Source organism: Momordica charantia, assembly GCF_013281855.1.
Source record: "Momordica charantia cultivar OHB3-1 chromosome 9 unlocalized genomic scaffold, Mcharantia_2.0 BLBB01000009.1, whole genome shotgun sequence".
NCBI classification, from domain to species: domain Eukaryota; kingdom Viridiplantae; phylum Streptophyta; class Magnoliopsida; order Cucurbitales; family Cucurbitaceae; genus Momordica; species Momordica charantia.
The window spans coordinates 1,999,589-2,020,100 of NW_028275167.1; the positions used below are offsets into that span (position 1 = coordinate 1,999,589).

The 20,512-nt window shown below is 40.0% G+C and overlaps 2 protein-coding genes across 5 annotated transcripts; one reads left to right on the forward strand and one right to left on the reverse strand.

The window, feature by feature from the left end:
• Nucleotides 1–314: 314 nt before the first annotated feature.
• On the reverse strand, nt 315–14,938 carry LOC111018569 (Ubiquitin-conjugating enzyme family protein). Of its 3 annotated transcripts, XM_022294716.2 has the most exons (12): nt 14,894–14,938; nt 14,617–14,713; nt 13,846–13,911; nt 13,680–13,747; nt 13,398–13,431; nt 13,205–13,274; nt 12,798–12,855; nt 5,787–5,915; nt 4,423–4,514; nt 1,134–1,218; nt 819–897; nt 315–677 (listed from the first exon to the last, which is right to left on the reverse strand). In XM_022294716.2, the coding sequence occupies exons 2-12, from the start codon at nt 14,621–14,623 to the stop codon at nt 601–603; spliced, it is 765 nt and encodes a 254-aa protein (XP_022150408.1). In that variant the 5' UTR covers nt 14,624–14,713; nt 14,894–14,938; the 3' UTR covers nt 315–600. The 3 variants fall into 3 exon arrangements, with proteins under 3 accessions (XP_022150408.1, XP_087973277.1, XP_087973278.1); XM_088117151.1 differs by lacking the exons at nt 5,787–5,915; nt 14,894–14,938 and having other exon boundaries at nt 14,617–14,887; XM_088117152.1 differs by lacking the exons at nt 14,617–14,713; nt 14,894–14,938 and having other exon boundaries at nt 13,205–13,269; nt 13,846–13,915.
• Nucleotides 14,939–15,519: 581 nt separating this feature from the next.
• Nucleotides 15,520–19,791, forward strand: LOC111017392 (Tudor/PWWP/MBT superfamily protein). Of its 2 annotated transcripts, XM_088117221.1 has the most exons (4): nt 15,520–15,868; nt 15,995–16,240; nt 16,652–17,916; nt 18,322–19,791. In XM_088117221.1, exons 2-4 carry the CDS (start codon nt 16,056–16,058, stop codon nt 19,380–19,382), a joined length of 2,511 nt encoding a protein of 836 aa, XP_087973347.1. In that variant the 5' UTR covers nt 15,520–15,868; nt 15,995–16,055; the 3' UTR covers nt 19,383–19,791. The 2 variants fall into 2 exon arrangements, with proteins under 2 accessions (XP_087973347.1, XP_087973346.1); XM_088117220.1 differs by having other exon boundaries at nt 15,520–16,240.
• Nucleotides 19,792–20,512: the final 721 nt, after the last annotated feature.

Consider the following 20,512-nt stretch of genomic DNA (forward strand, 5'->3'; position numbering starts at 1 on the left):
TGAACTTTAAATTCCATGAGCCATTGGATTGTTTGGCTTAAACAATTATTGAAAACAAACAATCTAGAATGTTGTTTAAAATAAATTTCCAATATTTATAATACATGTTAAAAGTGGAGGAAAAAGGTGAAACTATACTTTATATAAAGTCTCGCCATTGAATATGACACTTGTCTTTTACGATCACTTCCCATTTGTCTCATACTGAAAACATACATTTCTCATTGGATTTTTTTCAGTTGGAAAAAGAACATACCTTGATGTGAAGAATGAGATTCCTTCATGAGAAAGGATTTGCAAAAGTAGTAGAAATCTGGCTTTGACATGTTTTAGGGAGAATCTTTCATTGAATAGTAAATGTAAAGAGAAAATATGAATACAAAATGTCACAGCCACCACTAGCTTTCTTTCTAACCAAAAAAACCAAGAAAATGAAGCCTTCTAAGAACATCTCTTCATCGCCAGCTTTCTCATTTGACAGTAAATAGAACAAAAAGTTGCATATATGGGAAAAAGGTTGCCCGGGTTTCAACTAAGATTCCTTCTTTTTAATATTTGTGAGTGTCCGGACCAGCTAGCAAATCAATGGATCGTTTTTAGCTAAGCCCTTCTGGATGAGTGTGAGGATGAATCTGGCTTCTCAGCTAGATAGTGCTCAAGCATGTCGTCCTCATCATCTGCCACCATCAGCAATTAAAAGGGGTGATCATTTGGTACGGAATAATTTTAACTAACAACTGATTTAGTAGTATCGACCATCGGTAAATCTGCATGTTTTGGTTAGATGAATGAAAGATCGAAAAAGAGGGAGAGAGCACCTTCAAAATCATCCTCGTCAAAGTCAATATCTTCCTCATCTTCCTCATCAGATTCTTCGGTAACTGCAGCTGCACCTTTCTGCAGAGAAAATGAGCAAGTTATTCAGTTGAATAAAATAACCCAGAAAGATCTTCGTTTCTTTATGTTAAACACTGCAGAAGCTCCAGTTAACTGGATATTAGGCGTTTAATAAAACTCGTATTAACATGAAAAACTCGGTCGTTAGATATTTCTGTCCTGGCATGAGGAGCATAAAATATAAGATGACACCAGTGCTTAAGAATACAGCCAGGAGAAGAAAAAAGAAAAGTTACTGCAGAAGCTCGTCCACTCTCAAACCACTGCCTGCCAGAAAGTTTCTTCTCCTTAGGTGCAGTAAGAGCTGATTCGGGCATTATCCTGAAAACAGTTCATATTTATTTATTAACAGAGTAAAAAAGTTGAAGGTAAAATATCTGAATTCTTTGAAACCAGGCAAATGCGAAAAAAAAGCTCTATAATTAGACAAAATCATAAGAATAGGGGAATGTTTTAATATCAAAATATCCAATATAACTGTTATTATTATGGAGATATTTGGTCATTAGCCAATGATTTTGTTTGGATTGTTATATAAGTACAGCGAGTTACAAGTTCGGGTATTATGCAGGTTTGAAGATCAATTTTTGTGACTCTCTTTTATTCTCTACAACCGGAGTTTTTTTTTTTTTTGGGTAATTTTCTGTTTTCTGTAGTTAATTTCCTGTGTACAAGCTCCTTCTCAATTGGGTTTTCTCTTGCTTTGTATTTTTCATCAGTATTCTTTCATTTAAAGCTTGGTTTCTATAGGAAAATAATAAAAATAATAATAATAAGGAGAGAGAAATTAGTTTCTGGGAGTGATAACACTCGAATAACCACAAAAAGTAGAAAAGGTAGAGATGATCCACAAAAATTTGGCCTTCCAAAAGCCACTAAAGCATTTTCTGAGAGCCACCTGACCCGACACAGATCAAAGACACCCTGACAATCTTTGTAGGTATCAAGCAAAAATCAGTAAATAAAAAGGTGGTCCAAGTCTTTGGGTGGAAAACAGCACTGCACAACAAACCATCTACCTTCCTCGATTATCTCCTGGCAGGGCATCCCTTCAAGAAGGAAAGAGCAACTCTTTCAGTTCTGTCCGTTTGGGCCTTCCTATGGAGTTTAGTTGGAGAGAAACAATAGGGTCTTCAATGAAAAAATCCTATCTTTTGATATCTTTTTTGATAGAGTTACTGCTCTAGCTCTTGGTTGGTGTAAATGTTTCTATCCCTTTCAATAGCTACTCTCTAACCGACCTTATTACAAGTTGGAAGGCTTTCTTGTAATTGTCCTTGTGGCCTTTTGTATATTTCATACCATCAATGAAATATTTGTTTCAAATCAAAAAAAATAAAGGGGTGGTCCAAGTCCTCTGTCAATGCTCCACCAAGAACACATATAAAGCAGCCTGGAAAAACCTTCATATATTTTTCCTGACACTTCCAGTCCCATTAGATGTTCTTTTGCTTGCAGTGGATAGTCTTTCATTTTGAGTTTGCTTGGCTTTGCCTGTCCTTAGGTTTACCTAGATTTATAGATGACTGGCTTTTGGTAGCCTTCACAGGCTGGTGGCTTAAAAGAAAAGTAAGGTTCTTTAGAATTATGCATCTTGAGAAAAGCCCTTCTGTGGCTTCTTTTGGAAAGAGAGAGATAGCGTTTTTTTACAATAAAAAGTCTTCCTTAGATTCTTCTCGTAATGGTATACAGTTTACTTTTTCGTAGTGCAGCTCCCAGCACAGATTTTTTATGTGGTAATCATAGTCTTCTTATTATCAACCTTGATTGGAAAGGCTCTTCTTTGTAGCTTCCTTAGACAACGGTTTTCTCTTCCCTGGCCCCTAGTTTGTCCTTTTTCTTCTCTTTTGTTAACAATAGTCTCTTATTAAAAATAATCTCTCCAGCCCACTTAGAAGCCTGTAATACAGAAACTCAGCATACAACCTTACTTGAACAAGATCCGTTCTATATGTTGCACTACTGTATCCTTGAGTTCTAAAAATAATACAGGGAATCAGCCTGAGCAATAGCAAATAGACCTCTGTTGTTGACTTCCAGGCTTTCAGCATAGAGTTCAACACTATTCCTGAAGAATTCAAAACGCTTCTGAACAACAGCTGTTAACTTTTTTATTCTTCTTCCATTATCAACCAGACCATTCATCGTCTGAGTTTACCAGCTAATACAAAGCAAGAGAAAACCGAGATGGTAATGCCATATTAGCAACCACCACTTTTCTCCATAAACTGCCTTCGTCACAGGTGAGAATCTCCAAAGCCACCTGCTGTTCAAGAGAGAGGTTATTTTTCAAACATAAATTCCAATATCAAAACCCCTTAAAAGAAGCTGCTTCACTTTCTTTCAGTTCACTTGGTGTAAGCCTCCCTCCTTATCATGACTATCCCGGTATAAATCTCTCTTATGCTTTTCAATAATGAGGGCCACTTTATTAGGCATTAGAAAAATAGAGATACAGAAAGTTGAGAGGTTTGACAGAGAGGCAGGGATGAGAAATCTCCCTCCTTTAGAAAGAACTGATCTCTTCCAATTTTGATGCTTCAAACCTTTTCCTATGATTGAAGTTGAAAATTGAGACTTTCTTGATCACTATAGAGAACATAGGTGGGATCTTAAAATTCCAAGAAATCTTAGCCTCATCTGAAGTTAATGCCCTGAGGCACTGCCTCAAAAGGTTACACAGAGATGTGCTAGAGAAAACCACCAAAGCTTCCAGTGACTTTCCTGATATCCAGTCTAATGGAATTTAAGATACCTCCATTAGAGAGAGCGATCCATTCCTTCACCACATCTTCAGTGATCCACTCCTTCACTAATTACCGTCGAGATTAGTCCAAATAGCAAATTCCTAACTGATCACTCGAACTCTGGCGAGCAAGAATAGAACAGTTATGGAAATCTCAAAGCGAATGGGACTTGACTAACCCACGCATCATCGTATAATCTGGTTAAAATCAACCTCAAAGGATTAAAATAGAAATTCACTTGGAAAGGAATCTCTAACTCCACTCACTGCCTTGGGTCTTAACTTGCTGAAAGCCCTTTTTCCTGCAAGTACCCGTACTCCCTACCACCTTTTGCAGAGTTCTTTTTTTCTTTATTACTTTTTATAGAAACAAACATGCAATAACATCACACACACACACACACAAAATTTATGAAGGGAAAATAAAGATATCCTCCCAAGTCAAGAACCAAAGAAGATTACAAAAATACTATCCAGCAGTTCTCTTTTGTGTTTGTCCCAGTATTGTGTTTGTGTGTGTTTTTTTTCTTTTTAAGGCAGAAATCTAGCTAAATTATATGGAGTAAGATTAGCATCGAAAGGCAAGGGTTTGGATTCCCACTCTCTACCCCAAGAAGAGCATTGCATAACTTCAGGCATATTGGAATATTTAACAGCACATATTTTGGACACTACTAGGCACTAGCAAAACTGCACCTCAGTCTACCCTATTCCTTCACAAGGACAACAATGGCCAAAGTAAGAAAACAAGCCACAGCAAAAATAAATAAATAAATTACTTGGCTCGTTCCAGCGCCATCTCTGCTTCAAATCTTTCCCTCCATGCTAAAAATGTGTCAAGGGTGACAGGTTCTCCATGTGGTACAATCACCTGAGAGTTCAAAGGGGAGTAGAATATAAATTAGTTCATTTAAGTAATATTTAAAGGCCAAATATTTTAAAAGATAGCCCTTTCCTCTTTAGGGCTCCTACTGCTGCCCGATTCTTTTGTCATTTTGATTCGGAATAACCATCCTTGATGTAACATAAACAAAACCAAAAATACTCATCTCAAAATATATAATGAACGACGCCATAAAAAATTAAACATGTGAGGTGAGCTAAGAAATGTCACCATCCTGCAACAAGGAGACGATGGCACACCGGCCTTTCACACAACATAGCGAGAATTTTTCAATTCGAACTTCCAGCCCATCAAGCATAGGTTAGAAGCATCATTTTTCTAATTATGAACTGATGCATAACAATGGGGATTGACAGTATCTAATGGTAATTCTCTACATGCCATAATGTATGTAGTACAATTGATCAAGAAGAATATAACCATCCACAAAATAAAAATGGAATCAACAAGCTTGACATTATATAGAAATAATTTCCCAGAAAAGGGATATGGTATAATAGTCTAGAGATAGGTGTAGATGATATATATGAAAACTCAAATTGTGTATCACAAGATGCAATTACGGTTTTTCTTCGGACTAAAATCCCCAAAAGAATTTTTCTTTGGACTTTTGAATACAATAGACACAATTGAAATAAAGTTCAGGGATCTCTTTTTTACCCTAAGATGTTTTGCTTAGTGTAAAATGAGTCATGAGAATCAAGGACATTAGTTTCTTGTCCTGCTCTTTCAGTTCTAACTGCTGGTAAAGCTTGTTAAAGGATTTTGGAGTTTGATGGTTGATTCAGATTGTACTCATAATATCATCCAGCTTTTGAGTATTCAAAGTCTTATGGACCAAGGCAGTGGAAGCTCTTCGACGGAAAAATTGGGTAGAAAGGGAAAGAAGAATCTACGGAAAAGAATAGGACTTCCTTATATGTCTGAGACTTTGTCAAGTTTTTTGCTTCTACTTGGTGTGATTTTTCCAAGTAAATTGGTAATAATAATCCACTTTCTGATTTCTGCCGATTGAGGCACGATTCTCTAAGCTCTTCGACATTTTCAGAGATTCCTCATCTTCGCTTCTATACTTGAGCAGCTGTTATTATTAGACCTCACTCATAATAGTCCCCAAATAATTACGGAGAAAGATACCACATTTCCCATCCAAAAGTAGAATAACGATCAATCACAAGAGGGATTGGAAGCAAACAGAAAACATTTTTTAAAATTAAGAGAGAAAATAAAGATTCATACATCATCTTTTGCCCTCTCTTCTGCTTCAGCGCTCTCAAGATTACTATCTTGACCAAATCGCTCAGATAGCCAATCTTTAGATGATGTGACAAGAGTGTAGACCATAGCCATACCAAGATTTTCAGATGCCTGTGAAATTATACTACATGTAAAGGTCAAGTATACCACATTATGAAATAAGTATATAATATACCAGTATTCAGAAAACTACAAGTTCCTAATTTTTTTTAAAAAGAAAGGCTACTAGGAACTTGCTGTTTTTTGATATACTATACTACCTGGAAATTCATGTGCCATCATAGGTCTTTTTTCATAGGAAACAAATGAATTCTTAAAAGCGCAATTTTTACTTTATATAATTGCATAACCAGTGAGTTTCTCACTGCTACTATTTTCTGTTAGTTCCTAGATGGCTGGAGAGGAAAAGTTGAATGAAATTGCAGAACAGCCCATCAAAGGAATATAAGATAATAAGAACGTAGTGAAAGCATAAACATCGTGAGTTGGGTTGGCTTAGTGGTTATCGGGACAAGTGAAGAAAAGTAAAGGGTTTTTTTGGGGACTGAGTTCAAATCCCATGTATTGTAAGTGTTGTGGGCATGCTTGTCCAGGGTGTGTTACCCATAGCCGCATGTCCAAACCATCCTCACCACTCGCTTTCCTTTCATGTCTTTAAAGCTTTCTAGTGTAATTTTCTTGTATCGGGTTTTTGGGGTTGTAGGTGGATTTTGGCCGAGCGGCTTTGGAACTAGGTGTGTATTAGTAAGATATGTAAGCACGCCAAATTTCAAGCCAATCGGAGTTCACACGGGCCCTGTAGGCCACCGAGTGACTCCTCGCCACTTAGGACGTCTACACCTGCCACACCAAAAATGCCTTATAATGTACCTTAGGGGGGACCAAGTAGTCATCAAACCTCCCCCCGACCAAGTGTTGTATATTTTCTTGCAATCAAAGCTTTCTTGCATCCAACGTCTACAATGCTTGTTTTAAAGATGTTTTCAACTGTTTTTCTCTCTCACGTTTTCTAAAACCAATTTTCTCCTAAAACGTGAGCGGAGGCTAGACCCACGACCGAGATTGTCCGCAACTTACAGTTTTTCCCGGCTGACTTGCTCGTTTGAGCTAGAGCAAGTGCCGCACAATCGCTCGAGCTGCTTTAAAGAGGTGCGATTGTGACAAGTGGTATCAGAGCTTAGTTAGCTCCTCGACCCGAAAAAGTCCGGAACCATGTCGACGACAAAACAACTGAGCAAGTCGCACGTCGACCGACTGGTAGAGATAGAAGAACAACTTCTCTACCTAAGAGAAGTCCCTGATTCCCTCCGTCTGCTGGAGGCGCGAGTTGATGAATTCTCCGAGAAGTTTGGAGAAATAGACGCAGTGAATGCCCATGTAGACGGGTTGCCGATACAAGATATAGCAATGAGGGTTGAGACCCTAGAAAGCAAAGCTACACGTCCTGGTAGCTTCGAACGTGGAGATAGTTCCACGAACCCAAACACACAGATAGAAGTACGTATGGGAGAGTTAAACAACTCGCATTCGGCAATGATGCAATTGTTTAACGAAATGACAGAAGACTTCAAAGTGACCATCGACACCCTCCGAGCTGAGATGACGGAAATAAGCACTAGAGTGAACCTAACCATGCGAGCCGTGGGAAATCAAGCTCCCAACCAAGCGAACATGGGGTTCAACAAGTTGAAGGTCCCAGAGCCCAAACCATTCAATGGCAATAGAGACGCCAAAGATCTCGAGAACTTCCTGTTCGACGTAGAACAGTACTTCAAGGCTACAGGGACAACGTCAGAAGAGATGAAAGTGACTTTGGCCACCATGCATCTTACTGATGATGCAAAGCTGTGGTGGAGATCTAAAGTCAACGACATTCAGAATGGTCGATGCACGATCAATAACTGGGATGATCTGAAGAAAGAATTGAGGGGTCAGTTCTTCCCCGACAATGTCGAGTTCATGGCTAGAAGGAAGCTACGTGAACTCCGACACACTGGAACAATCCGGGACTACGTGAAACAATTCTCTGCCGTAATGCTGGATATTCGCGACATGTCAGAGAAAGACAAGGTGTTCGTCTTTATCGAAGGATTGAAACCGTGGGCCCGAACCAAGCTGTATGAACAAAGGGTACAAGACCTTGCCACCGCCATGGCCTCTGCCGAAAGATTGCTAGACTATAGCAGTGAACCATCCCACCCAAAAAAGAATGCTACAAATCCCATTGGGGGAAACAAGACGTTCAAACCCTTTACCCCAAAGAGTGGGGGAGCTGACAAGAGACCTCAAGGCCCGAATCCCGGTCCTTCCCGAGGACCCTATCCACAAAGTCAAAACGCTCAAAGGCCGATATCATGCTTCTTGTGCAAAGGTCCCCATCGGGTAGCTGAATGCCCACACCGAGCTGCCCTTACTGCCCTTCAAGCATCCGTTCAGTCGTGCAATGAACCTGAAGTTGGAACGGATTGTGAGAAGGAAGAAGACGAAGAAACACCTAGAATGGGGGCGTTAAAATTCCTATCTGCCATTCAAAAGAGGGTCAATGGACCCAAAGGAACGTCCGAAAAGGGGCTTATGTTCGTAGATGCTACGATCAATTGTAACCCTGCAAAGAGCACCATGGTGGATTCGGGTGCAACCCACAACTTCATATCAGAACAGGAAGCCCACCGACTGAAATTGACTATTGAGAAGGATACGGGTAAGATGAAGGCCGTCAACTCCGAAGCTCTACCCATTGTGGGAGTTTCTAAAAGAGTGACGTTGAAATTAGGGACGTGGACAGGCAGTGTCGATTTCGTAGTAGTTCGCATGGACGACTTCGACGTTGTACTGGGGATGGAATTCCTCATCGAACATAAAGTCATACCGATGCCTCTGGCCAAGTGTATGATTGTCATTAGTAATAGTCCCACTGTGGTCACAGCTAGCATCAAACAACCTGGTGGCATAAGAATGATATCCGCGTTACAGTTGAAGAAAGGCCTCAACCGGGAGGAACCTACCTTTATGGCCATTCCGATGGTCGAACAGCCGATGGAGACAAGAGATGTCCCACCTGAAATTCAAGTTGTCATGAGAGAGTATGTTGACATAATGCCAGATAGTTTACCGAAGACCTTACCTCCTCGACGAGGGATTGACCACGAAATCGAGCTCATTCCAGGAGCTAAACCTCCAGCAAAGAATGCGTACCGGATGGCTCCACCGGAGTTAGCCGAACTCCGAAAACAGCTAGATGAGTTGTTAAACGCTGGGTTCATCCGCCCAGCTAAAGCTCCCTTCGGAGCCCCTGTGCTGTTTCAGAAAAAGAAAGACGGGACGTTGCGTCTGTGCATTGACTATAGAGCCCTCAACAAAGTCACGGTTCGCAACAAGTATCCCCTCCCAATCATAACCGACTTGTTTGATCAATTACATGGAGCTAAATACTTCACGAAATTGGATCTCAGGTCGGGCTACTACCAAGTGCGTATTGCAGAAGGTGACGAGCCTAAAACTACTTGTGTGACGAGGTATGGGGCTTTTGAATTCCTCGTGATGCCTTTCGGATTAACGAATGCCCCTGCCACGTTCTGTACTATGATGAATCAGGTCTTTCACGAATATCTCGATCAGTTTGTGGTAGTCTATCTAGACGATATAGTGGTATACAGTCCGACGCTGAAAGAACACCAGATCCATCTCAGGTTGGTCTTCGACAAACTAAGGCAGAATCAGCTATACGTAAAGAAGGAAAAGTGTGCGTTCGCACAGAAGCGGATCACGTTCCTTGGCCACGTGATCGAACAAGGGCAAATCAGTATGGACACAGATAAGGTAAAGGCGATCCAAGAATGGAGAGTCCCTACCTCTGTGACCGAGTTGCGCTCCTTTTTAGGGTTGGCCAACTACTACCGACGATTTATCGAAGGATTCTCAAGGAGAGCCACCCCAATGACAGAGTTACTGAAGAAAGGAATGACCTGGATGTGGTCGAGGGAAAGTCAGGACGCCTTCGAAGATCTAAAGGCGGCCATGATGAAAGGCCCAGTACTTGGGCTAGCCGACGTGACGAAGCCGTTTGAAGTAGAAACGGATGCTTCAGACTACGCGTTAGGTGGTGTCCTTCTCCAAGACGGTCACCCGATCGCTTACGAAAGTCGCAAGCTGAATAATGCGGAACGACGTTATACCGTATCAGAGAAAGAAATGCTAGCCGTCGTTCACTGCCTCAGGTCTTGGAGGCAGTACTTGTTGGGCTCATATTTTGTGGTAAAGACGGACAACAGTGCAATTTGCCACTTCTTCAATCAGCCTAAGCTAACATCCAAACAGGCCAGGTGGCAGGAATTGTTAGCCGAGTTTGATTTTAAGTTTGAACACAAGGCAGGAAAGTCCAACCAAGCTGCCGACGCTCTTAGCCGTAAAGGAGAACATGCGGCCCTGTGCATGTTAGCCCACATTCACGCCAGCAAAGTGGACGGGTCGATCCGTGACCTTATTAGAGAGTATCTTCAAAGAGACCCCTCCGCCCGAACTGTGGTCGAGCTGGTTAAGACCGGGAAGACCCGCCAGTTCTGGGTTGAAGGGGACCTATTATTTACAAGAGGAAACAGACTGTACGTGCCAAGAATGGGAGACCTGAGAAAGAAGCTCCTACATGAGTGTCACGATACACTATGGGCTGGTCACCCGAGGTGGCAACGGACTTGCGCCTTGCTGAAAAAGGGGTACTTTTGGCCAAATATGCGGGAAGATGTGATGCAATACACGAAGACCTGTCTTATCTGTCAGCAAGATAAGGTAGAAAGAACTAAAATAGCAGGGTTGCTTGAACCCCTACCAACTCCTACGAGACCATGGGAGAGTGTGTCGCTCGACTTCATCTCTCACTTGCCCAAGGTAGGAGAACATGAAGCCATTCTTGTCGTTATCGATCGATTTTCCAAATATGCAACTTTCATTCCGACTCCCAAGACGTGTTCCGCCGAGCTGACAGCGCAACTGTTCTTCAAACATATAGTAAAGCTATGGGGAGTTCCGACGAACATCGTTAGCGACAGGGATGGCCGATTTACAGGAACCTTCTGGACGGAACTTTTTTCTATTCTGGGTTCAAGCTTGAACATTTCCTCGAGTTATCACCCACAGACTGATGGTCAGACAGAGAGATTCAACAGCATGCTTGAGGAATACCTGCGTCACTTCATCGATGCCAGACAAAAGAACTGGGTCCAGCTGTTAGATGTGGCTCAATTCTGTTTTAACGGCCAGACAAGTTCCTCAACAGGAAAGAGCCCCTTTGAGATTGTGTGCGGAAGACAGCCGTCTATGCCACATATTCTTGACCACCCGTATGCGGGGAAAAGCCCTCAAGCCCACAACTTCACAAAGGAATGGAAGCAGACGACAGAAATTGCTCGAGCATATTTGGAAAAAGCTTCCAAGCATATGAAGAAATGGGCCGACCGCAAGAGACGCCCTCTCGAATTTCGAGTAGGCGACAAAGTTCTTATCAAGTTGAGGCCAGAACAGATCCGTTTCCGAGGACGCAAAGACCAGAGACTCGTGAGAAAGTACGAGGGACCCGTGGAAGTCGTTAAGAAGGTGGGGAGTGTCTCGTATAAGGTGGTGTTACCAGCTTGGATGAAGATTCACCCGGTGATCCACGTGAGCAATTTAAAACCTTACCACCCCGACCTTGAGGATGACGAACGCAATACAGCTGTGCGGCCCGCCATCGACTTCAAACAGAAGGAAGACAAAGAAGCAGAAGAGATCCTTGCAGAGAGAACCAGAAAGGTGGGGAGACCCGTTCGAAAAGTTCGAGAATTCCTCGTCAAATGGAAGGACCTACCTGATGCAGAGACCAGCTGGGAACGAGAAGAAGACCTTGAAGCCTGGAAGACGAAGATCGAGGACTTCAAGCTGCAGCAGTTGACAGGGACGTCAACCGTTTAAGTGGGGGAGAATGTTGTGGGCATGCTTGTCCAGGGTGTGTTACCCATGGCCGCATGTCCAAACCATCCTCACCACTCGCTTTCCTTTCATGTCTTTAAAGCTTTCTAGTGTAATTTTCTTGTATCGGGTTTTTGGGGTTGTAGGTGGATTTTGGCCGAGCGGCTTTGGAACTAGGTGTGTATTAGTAAGATATGTAAGCACGCCAAATTTCAAGCCAATCGGAGTTCACACGGGCCCTGTAGGCCACCGAGTGACTCCTCGCCACTTAGGACGTCTACACCTGCCACACCAAAAATGCCTTATAATGTACCTTAGGGGGGACCAAGTAGTCATCAAACCTCCCCCCGACCAAGTGTTGTATACTTTCTTGCAATCAAAGCTTTCTTGCATCCAACGTCTACAATGCTTGTTTTAAAGATGTTTTCAACTGTTTTTCTCTCTCACGTTTTCTAAAACCAATTTTCTCCTAAAACGTGAGCGGAGGCTAGACCCACGACCGAGATTGTCCGCAACTTACAGTTTTTCCCGGCTGACTTGCTCGTTTGAGCTAGAGCAAGTGCCGCACAATCGCTCGAGCTGCTTTAAAAAGGTGCGATTGTGACAGTAAGCATACACATTTTGATGGAATGCAACCAGTTTTCTCAAACATGTCGATGTCATGATTTGATCATTGTAATTGTCCTTATAACCTTTTTTTTTTCCCTCTTTTGCTAAGAAACAATATTTGTGTAGAAGAACAAAAGGGGAACAACCTAAGGGCAGGGGGATGAGAGTAGCCCTCCAATCTTGGATGATCATGATATTTTTAGTTTGTTGCATTGATATTATTTTCATTCACCATAGTTTAAAACTAACATTCACTCTCTCAAAGAGGTTTCTTTTTCCATCACTTTATTTGTTAATTGTTATCATCACAGTAGAGATAAGTTGCAACTTTTATAAAGGTTTACCGGTGAGAGAGAAGTCTGAAAATTGTTTTAATAGAATTCCTTATTCATCACACATCAATTAAAAGGTGTGTGATGGGTATTTAAATATTAAATGAAGTACCTCTTGCTGAAGCTTTTCTCGCAAAATCTTTAGATCTTCTCCCGGTATTCCTCTTAAACTGAGCAACAAAGCAACACATCCATAAATCAATATACTATTAGATTCAAGAATAGAATTCTTTTGGGAGGGGGCCTTTCTCATCCCTGCAATAAGGCTACTCTTTTGTTCTTATGTTAATAAAAATCGTTTCTTATACACACACACACCAAAAAAGAAAAGTATACATATATATCTATACTTTTATATCGAACTAACTTGTCATTATGCAGCCTCAATGAGTATGGTAATCAAGATCAACAAGCTGATTAGCTTAACTTAGACGAAATCTTTCAGTTTATTTTTAATTATTGAAGTAAAGAACATCCAGATCCATCTAAGTAATTACATGCATAGTATGAATATACAACCTTTTCACATTCAAAAGAGGAGGTTCATCAGGATATTTCTCTGTATGTGAGAAAATCAAAGCCAGCTGAACTGCACAAAAGTTTGGGGCAAGAGCTTACTACCACATAAATTACAGATCCAATAATAGGACAGTAAGAAAATAGTTAAACCTCTTGGGGAATCTATTAGAAAGGTAATGTAAGTAAGAATAACCTGGATAAGTTGTTGGTTCATCTGCCTCATCGTCCTATTCAAAATGAGAATGGTAATAAACATAAGAATATAAATGTCAGTACGTCTACTTTCTTTGCTGGCAATCGTGTAAACAAGGAAATGATTTTAAGAAATAATAGGTACTAATCTTTCATAATGATAGCATATATAAACCAATTTGAATGAAACTCTCTTCGTAAAAGGGTTAAAAGGAGTTGACATAATTATCAGATTCTGTCCATTCCCCAAAAGTAGATTAGGTTGAAAACAGAGACCACGTACCTGAGGTGATAGAGTTATCTGAAAGCATCTACTAGAAGTATTTAGGCCACTCTCACTTGAGTGAATTTCTGACATCGAATACAAACAGGAAACGGCACTTGATATCTTAGAAGGAAGCACTTTGAATTTTTAAATGCGTTATGATTAAAATAAATGCGCCACCAACCTTTAAAATCATCCATAAGTATAGCTTCCAATGCTTCAATTTCCATCTCCTGCTCTTGTGCATAGTCTAGAAGCAGAATAGGAGAAAGATAGTCAAAATTAATGGGAACATAATGAAAAATTATGCACATATATGTATGTAGATACACACACACATCAATTCAGTATATATTAAAGTGTTAGCAATGCAATAACACCCACGTTATTTGAGACACAAGATCTCACATAAGTTGGATAACATAAACAAGTTTATTCAAATTTTATCTTATTTATTTAATTTATCCAGGAAAAGGAATAACTTTATCAAAGCAAAATATTCTGGTGATCATAGTCACTTCTAGACTTCTGCTGTCTCTATGAAAATCCAGGATTCGATCCTACGCAGTCTCCAGCCCATTTCAAGAGACAATTTGATCAGCTCTATGGACCATGAGAAACTTGCAATCGTTTTCACGAAGCCCACATCACAAAACTCTCACTAAATTGAAAAACTAGCAATCTGCAGCTGGTCGGAATCATTAACTTCCTAAGAAAGCAGATTACCAGCAGTAGCTGGTACACTGTTAAAAGATCAATAATACAGCAAAAACCCAGAGAGATACTAACATAACCAGGTGAAAAACACTATCAGAACTAAAGCAGCGATGAGAATAAAGAATCAGTATTCTAATAAAGGCAGGCTTTCATGCAGCTGAAGGTAAAAAATGACATATTCCAATTTCTTTAACATTAAAGTGAATCTCAAAGTCGTTAGATGAGGGAAATTATGTACCAGTCATGGTTGCTACAATTGGAATTGGCTTCCCTCCTCTCCCTGGCGACGCCGAGATGCAATCACAGTCACTGTGCTAATAGATACCTATAAGTTCCTGCTCAGACACAGGAGCAAACGGAAGTCCCTCAACTCTTTCCCGATGGGTTTTGGTTAAGAAAATCAAATAATGTATCGAGTAAAAATTTGTGGGAATCTTCGAGTTTGAGGGGGTAAAGGTTGGAACTTGGGAGAAAAAAGGAAAAATAACAGGGGAAAATAAACAAACTATACAGACCCTTGTTGCCCTTGTTTTCCTTTTTGTGGCAAAATACGAATTGCGTCCCTAGTTTTAACTCGATTATTATGATTTTAAAAGCTTTTTTTTTTCTTTTCTTGTAGTTTGGATTCTTTTTACAATTTATTCTTCTTTTAAGAAAGTTTTAATTTTGTCTATATATTTAACAAATGTCTCTAACACCTACCCAAAAAATTGCGAATTTATCCCCCTTTTATTTTTAATTCAGCAATTATGAAAAAATTTATATCTTATTTATTTTATTTCAATTTAGATAATATACATTGATAAATTAACTATCTAATTAGTTTTATTTTCTCTTAATTTTATGTCATAATTCAACTAATTAGACGATCCAACCTAAACATTATTCAATTAATTAAAGACAATTAACTAATAGTTTAACAGAAAACATATAAAAAAATAGAAAACATCATTTTACTATTATGCATTCAAGGTGACAACTATTTGTAAAAATAAAGATAATTCGTAAGATTTTACACCACTACATATGTTGAGTTAATAAATTAGAATGGTACAAAAATAAAAATAAATAAATTACAGATAAATATATTTTTGGTGGAATAGTTTATTTTTTCCATTAAAACTTGATTTAGCCACCCTTTAATCTTGATCGCTGTGTTGAAAGTCGAGAGTTGAGAGTTTGAGAAACCCTGTCTCTTCCCCCACCAAAACCAAAAGCAAAACCAAAAGGTTGGATTTTGATCCGAACTCACATCTCTCTCACACCTGGCTTGGACACCCTTCACACCACATACAATCTTCAAACAAAATCTCATGAATATTAATGGATATCAACCCAAAATCATACCAAGAACACCGAAATATTTCGCAGTAATGTTGAGAACAACTTAAAAGAATCTCGTAGATCTCCATTTTCCTTAAACCCTCTCATCCTGCTCTTCCACTGACGCCTCCCTTAAATTTCGGGTTCTTTCTCTCTGCCGCATGCAAGTATGCACTCTTCTTCAATCTCCTTAATCCCAGTGCTTCCTTTTAGTTAGCGATGTATGCATTTGTCGGAGAGGGCGAGGTTTTTGACGGTTTTTTTGACTCCGGATTACGCTTCAAAATGAACAGCTGAGGGTTCGTTCCAGGAAAAATTTCCCCTGATTTTGGTGTTCTGGGGGTTTTTGTGGAGATGGGGAGTTCTGGCGAGGCCAAGGGTATCGATGCATCGGTTGGGGGGTTGGTTTGGGTCCGCCGCCGTAATGGGTCGTGGTGGCCGGGCAAGATTTTGGGCCTCGATGAATTGTCGGAGAGCTGTTTGGTTTCTCCAAGATCCGGTACGCCGGTGAAACTTCTAGGTCGCGAAGACGCAAGCATGTAATTTGCTTCTTGTTATTGGTTCATTTAAGTTCTGCACTTCACTGATTTGATTTATACTGTGATTATATTTTCTCCTTGTTCTGTTTTTCTGTCACCATTTGCAGTTCTTTTACCTATAGTGGTTAACCCTTCTCGTTGTGCTAGGTTCTGTAGTGTACTATGTTTGTAATCTTTGTGGTTCTTGCTTGGATGTTCTATGAGGCAAAACGTTGACAGATGTGGCTGTTCTTTGAACTATGATTGCATATGTGCTTTTGGTAGTTTATAGCTATTGATTCGCAATCTGCTCTTTCCGCTCTCATGATTCATCTGTTGTCTATATTTTGAACGTTTGACGCTTTGTTTTTATTTCTGTACGAGTTTTTTTTTTCTCTCTTCATGACAATACTCTTACTCTTGTTGGCTTAGTGACTGGTACAATCTTGAAAAATCTAAGAGGGTGAAGGCATTTCGATGTGGAGAATATGATGAATGCATTGAGAAAGCGAAGGCTTCTGCAGCAAACTCTTGTAAGAAGGCCGTGAAATATGCACGGAGGGAAGATGCAATTCTACATGCTCTAGAGCTTGAGAGTGCCCTTCTAGGCAAGGATCACTTGGACTTTAGCTATAGGACTCAGAAAAGTGCTTCAGATGGTGAGAATGGCGTTTTAGCCAGTGAATCTCCTCCATCTCCTACAGTGTCTGATTCTTGTGAAGAAGAGGAAGAAGAGGAGGAAGAGGAGGAAGAAGAAGAAGTAGAAGAAAAAGAAGAAGGAGAAGGAGAAGGAGGAGAAGAAGAAGAAGAAGAAGAAGAAGAAGAAGAAGAAGAAGAAGAAGAAGAAGAAGAAGAAGAAGAAGAAGAAGAAGAAGAAGAAGAAGAAGAAGAAGAAGCCATCATGTCCGATGATGTGAATAATTCTGAAGACACTTGTCCAAAAAAGAGTAATTCTGAAGTGAGCTCCGATTCTGCCCCTGAAATGTCTCATTCGGATATTCCTTTGGAAAAGCCTAATCATGCCAGTCCCTCTAAGGTGCTATCTGAACAGAATAGGAGGAGAACGCCGAATGATTCAGAGGATGATGGAACAGAGGGTGTTAAGCGTATGAGAGGACTTGAAGATTTGGGTATGGGTTCATTGGCAAATGGGAAAGCCCATGCTGCAGAGCAACTTGAAACAGTTCAACAAGAGGATGCCTCTCATCGTAATCTAAATGCTGGGAGTTGTGTGACTAATGGAAATCCCCCAAAGATTATTCATATGTACTCATCATCATTGAGAAAAAAGAGATCTCAAGTGGCAAGTGTACAGGAATTCTTGAAAAAGAAAAATCGCCGTCGGCCGTTGACAAAGGTTTTGGAGAGCACAGCAATGGTATCTGTTCCAGTGATTTGTGACCAACTTCCTGATGCATGTAGTTCACCCCTATGGGGAGGAACATCTGATGGTAGGCTTCCCGGATTGGATACTGAATCAAAGAGAAGTAATTCTTTGGCGACTATCAATAGTTCAGATGGCAATGGCACTGCAGTTTCTTGTGACAATGAAGCCTCTTTAAGTGCTTCTGAAGTGTCTCGGATTAATCCTAAGACAAAGGAAAATGAAGTCTCGAGTATATCTGAGCCTCCTGAGAATAACTCTTCTGATAAGCTATTCGATGTGCCATTTGTTGGAGGGGAGAAGCACTCAGCTGGTATGCTTGAAGTGAATAATTATGAATTTTTAAGATACTCTCTAGTATGTTTTGCTTTTATGCTAATATATTTTGCTTAACTGATGATTGTAGTATCTTTAGCTTATGTGCATTTCTGCTCCACCTTGATTTTAGTTTATTGGATTCTTCTTGCCTCCTGGATCATGCTTCATGTATATCCCAATTTATCCGTGACAACTTTATACAAGCCTTTTTTCCTGGATGTATTTTTTCAGGTTTTAACTTTTTGGTTCACTCCGCTCTAATGATAGATTTAGAGATCCCTTGTTCATTTCAAATTGCTCTCTGTCAAGCTGTTATAGTGCAGTGGCATACATTGTGAAAGTTTGTAGTTTACCGTCGGATGATATTTTACTAATTTTTATTCCTGAACCCAACTGTCAGGTTTTTCTCCTACGAATCCTTCTTCTTCATCCGGTAGGTCTTCAGTCGGTGCTTTAGGAAGGCAGTCCAATCAAAGTACGCCAGCCGTGTCTTTGGTAAGCGAAGCAACTAAGGAACCTGGTTCTACAACTTCAGCTGCCACTCGTAATGATAATATTAACCAAAAGATCGAGAGAGGTACTTCAAGGTGGCAGTTAAAAGGAAAGAGGAAGTCAAGGCATTTAAGTAACTACAGAAAACAGGATTCGAGAAATTCATTGGATGTGGATGATGCATCTGATGCTTGCTTGGCAGGTAAAGTAGATGGCAACAGCGTCAGTAGGTCCCCATCAGCAAATGATTGTGATCTACTAGCCAAGTCTAAACAATTTGCCGAAAGCCAGGTAGATGGACTCTGTGAATGGAATAAACGTATATCTTACAGGAAATCTCATGCAAGTGAACCGAAAACGGAGGTGAAGCAATTACTTGATGACTCTCTGGTACCTCAAAAATTGCTTCCTTATCGCCAGTCTCGCTTTACCGTCCGTTCTCGATATCAGATGCCAGAATTTTCTGTTAGAAATTATGGAACTAATTCGCTGTTATATGATGTTGAGCTTGAGGTCCAAGCCAGCTATAGGCCTCAGCATGTTCCATTGGTTTCTTTGATGAGCAAATTAAATGGGAAAGCGATAGTTGGTCATCCTCTCACACTTGAAATTGTGGAAGACGGGCACTGCGATTCCTTGTTGAGCAGAGTTAATGTCGACCCGGAAGGTGACAAAAACCGGTATGCAGTCAAGCACACTGCAACTGCAAGAACTCAAGCCAAACAGTCTCCATCCCTATCCAAATCGCCAAAAACGAAAAGATCTGGGCATTTATGTAAAAAGATCCGCAGACTATCTACACTGACTGGTCATAATCGGCATCAAAATCAGCCAAAACAAATGATACAGAAGTCTAATGTTCATGTCATCACCTGTATCCCTCTTAAAGTCGTGTTCAGTCGGATAAACGAAGCAGTGAGCGGTTTATCCCGGCCATCACACCATGCCTTGACAAAAGGCATCCCATGAATTAGGTTTGTTCTTTGACAGTTTGCTTGAATTATACAAGTTGCAGAACGTAGCCTGTGCTGATTTAGACTTGGTGGTAAGCATACAGCAGAATCATTCAATATTAAGTTAGATTGATAGAGAATCAAACTGTACAAGTTCTTTGACATTTTGATATTGTAGAGAGGAAGTGGTAGAACAGGAGTAGGAAGCTTGGTTTCTGTTAGTTAGCTCTGTATATATGTAAAACTAGCCAGCAGGGTTGTAAAGATGGTGATTATTGGAATCATGTGGTATTTGGAATTATTGTTGACCTCGTTTAGTTAGTTTTTCTTAGTCCTAAGCCTCAATAACTTCCATTCCCATTGTAATGCTTGTAAACAACATTGTCACTAATTTATTCCGAGTAAACTTCTAAATTTGTTCTTTAGATTCTTGCAATTTTGTGTAACATGTCATGAGATCTTTGATTAAATATATGATCCGTATTCAAAGTTCCCATTCCTTCATGTATTTCATTGTTTGAATTACCAAAGAGCCACCATAATATGGTAAATATTATTGGATTTGATTTTGAATGCTTTTTGGTGCATATATGATAGAGAGTCCATTATGTAATGAACATTGTCTCAAATTCCTTACACTTCAGTACTACTTTTTTGTTGGTTCTCAAGTTTTTTAGTATATTTTTTGACACTTTGTAGAAAGGTAAAATGGTGACTGAAATTTCCTTTTTAGTTATAACAAGTCCTTAATTCAGTCCTTGCACAAGGAGTTGAGAATTATTTTGAAAAATAATATTGTATGTTTTATTGTTGATTGATAGAACGATGGATGAACTATTCGAACATTCATAACCAAGAAATATCAACTTTTCAAGAAGGTTGGAATGCTAACTGGCACCTATTATTGAATTTACTCACCTATTATTGAATTTACTCGATCATGTATTATGTATAGTACCTATTTTTTTGCTGCAGTGTATGTGGATATTTATTCATGAAATTTCGTAATCCTACACCAAACTTAGGACTTGAACCTCCACGCTCATTTAAACCAAGATTTCAAGATTTCGAGTATTGTGGATCTACCATTTTACCACCATGAAATCTTGTTGAAATTTTACGGCACTCGAAAATATTGAAAAAAAA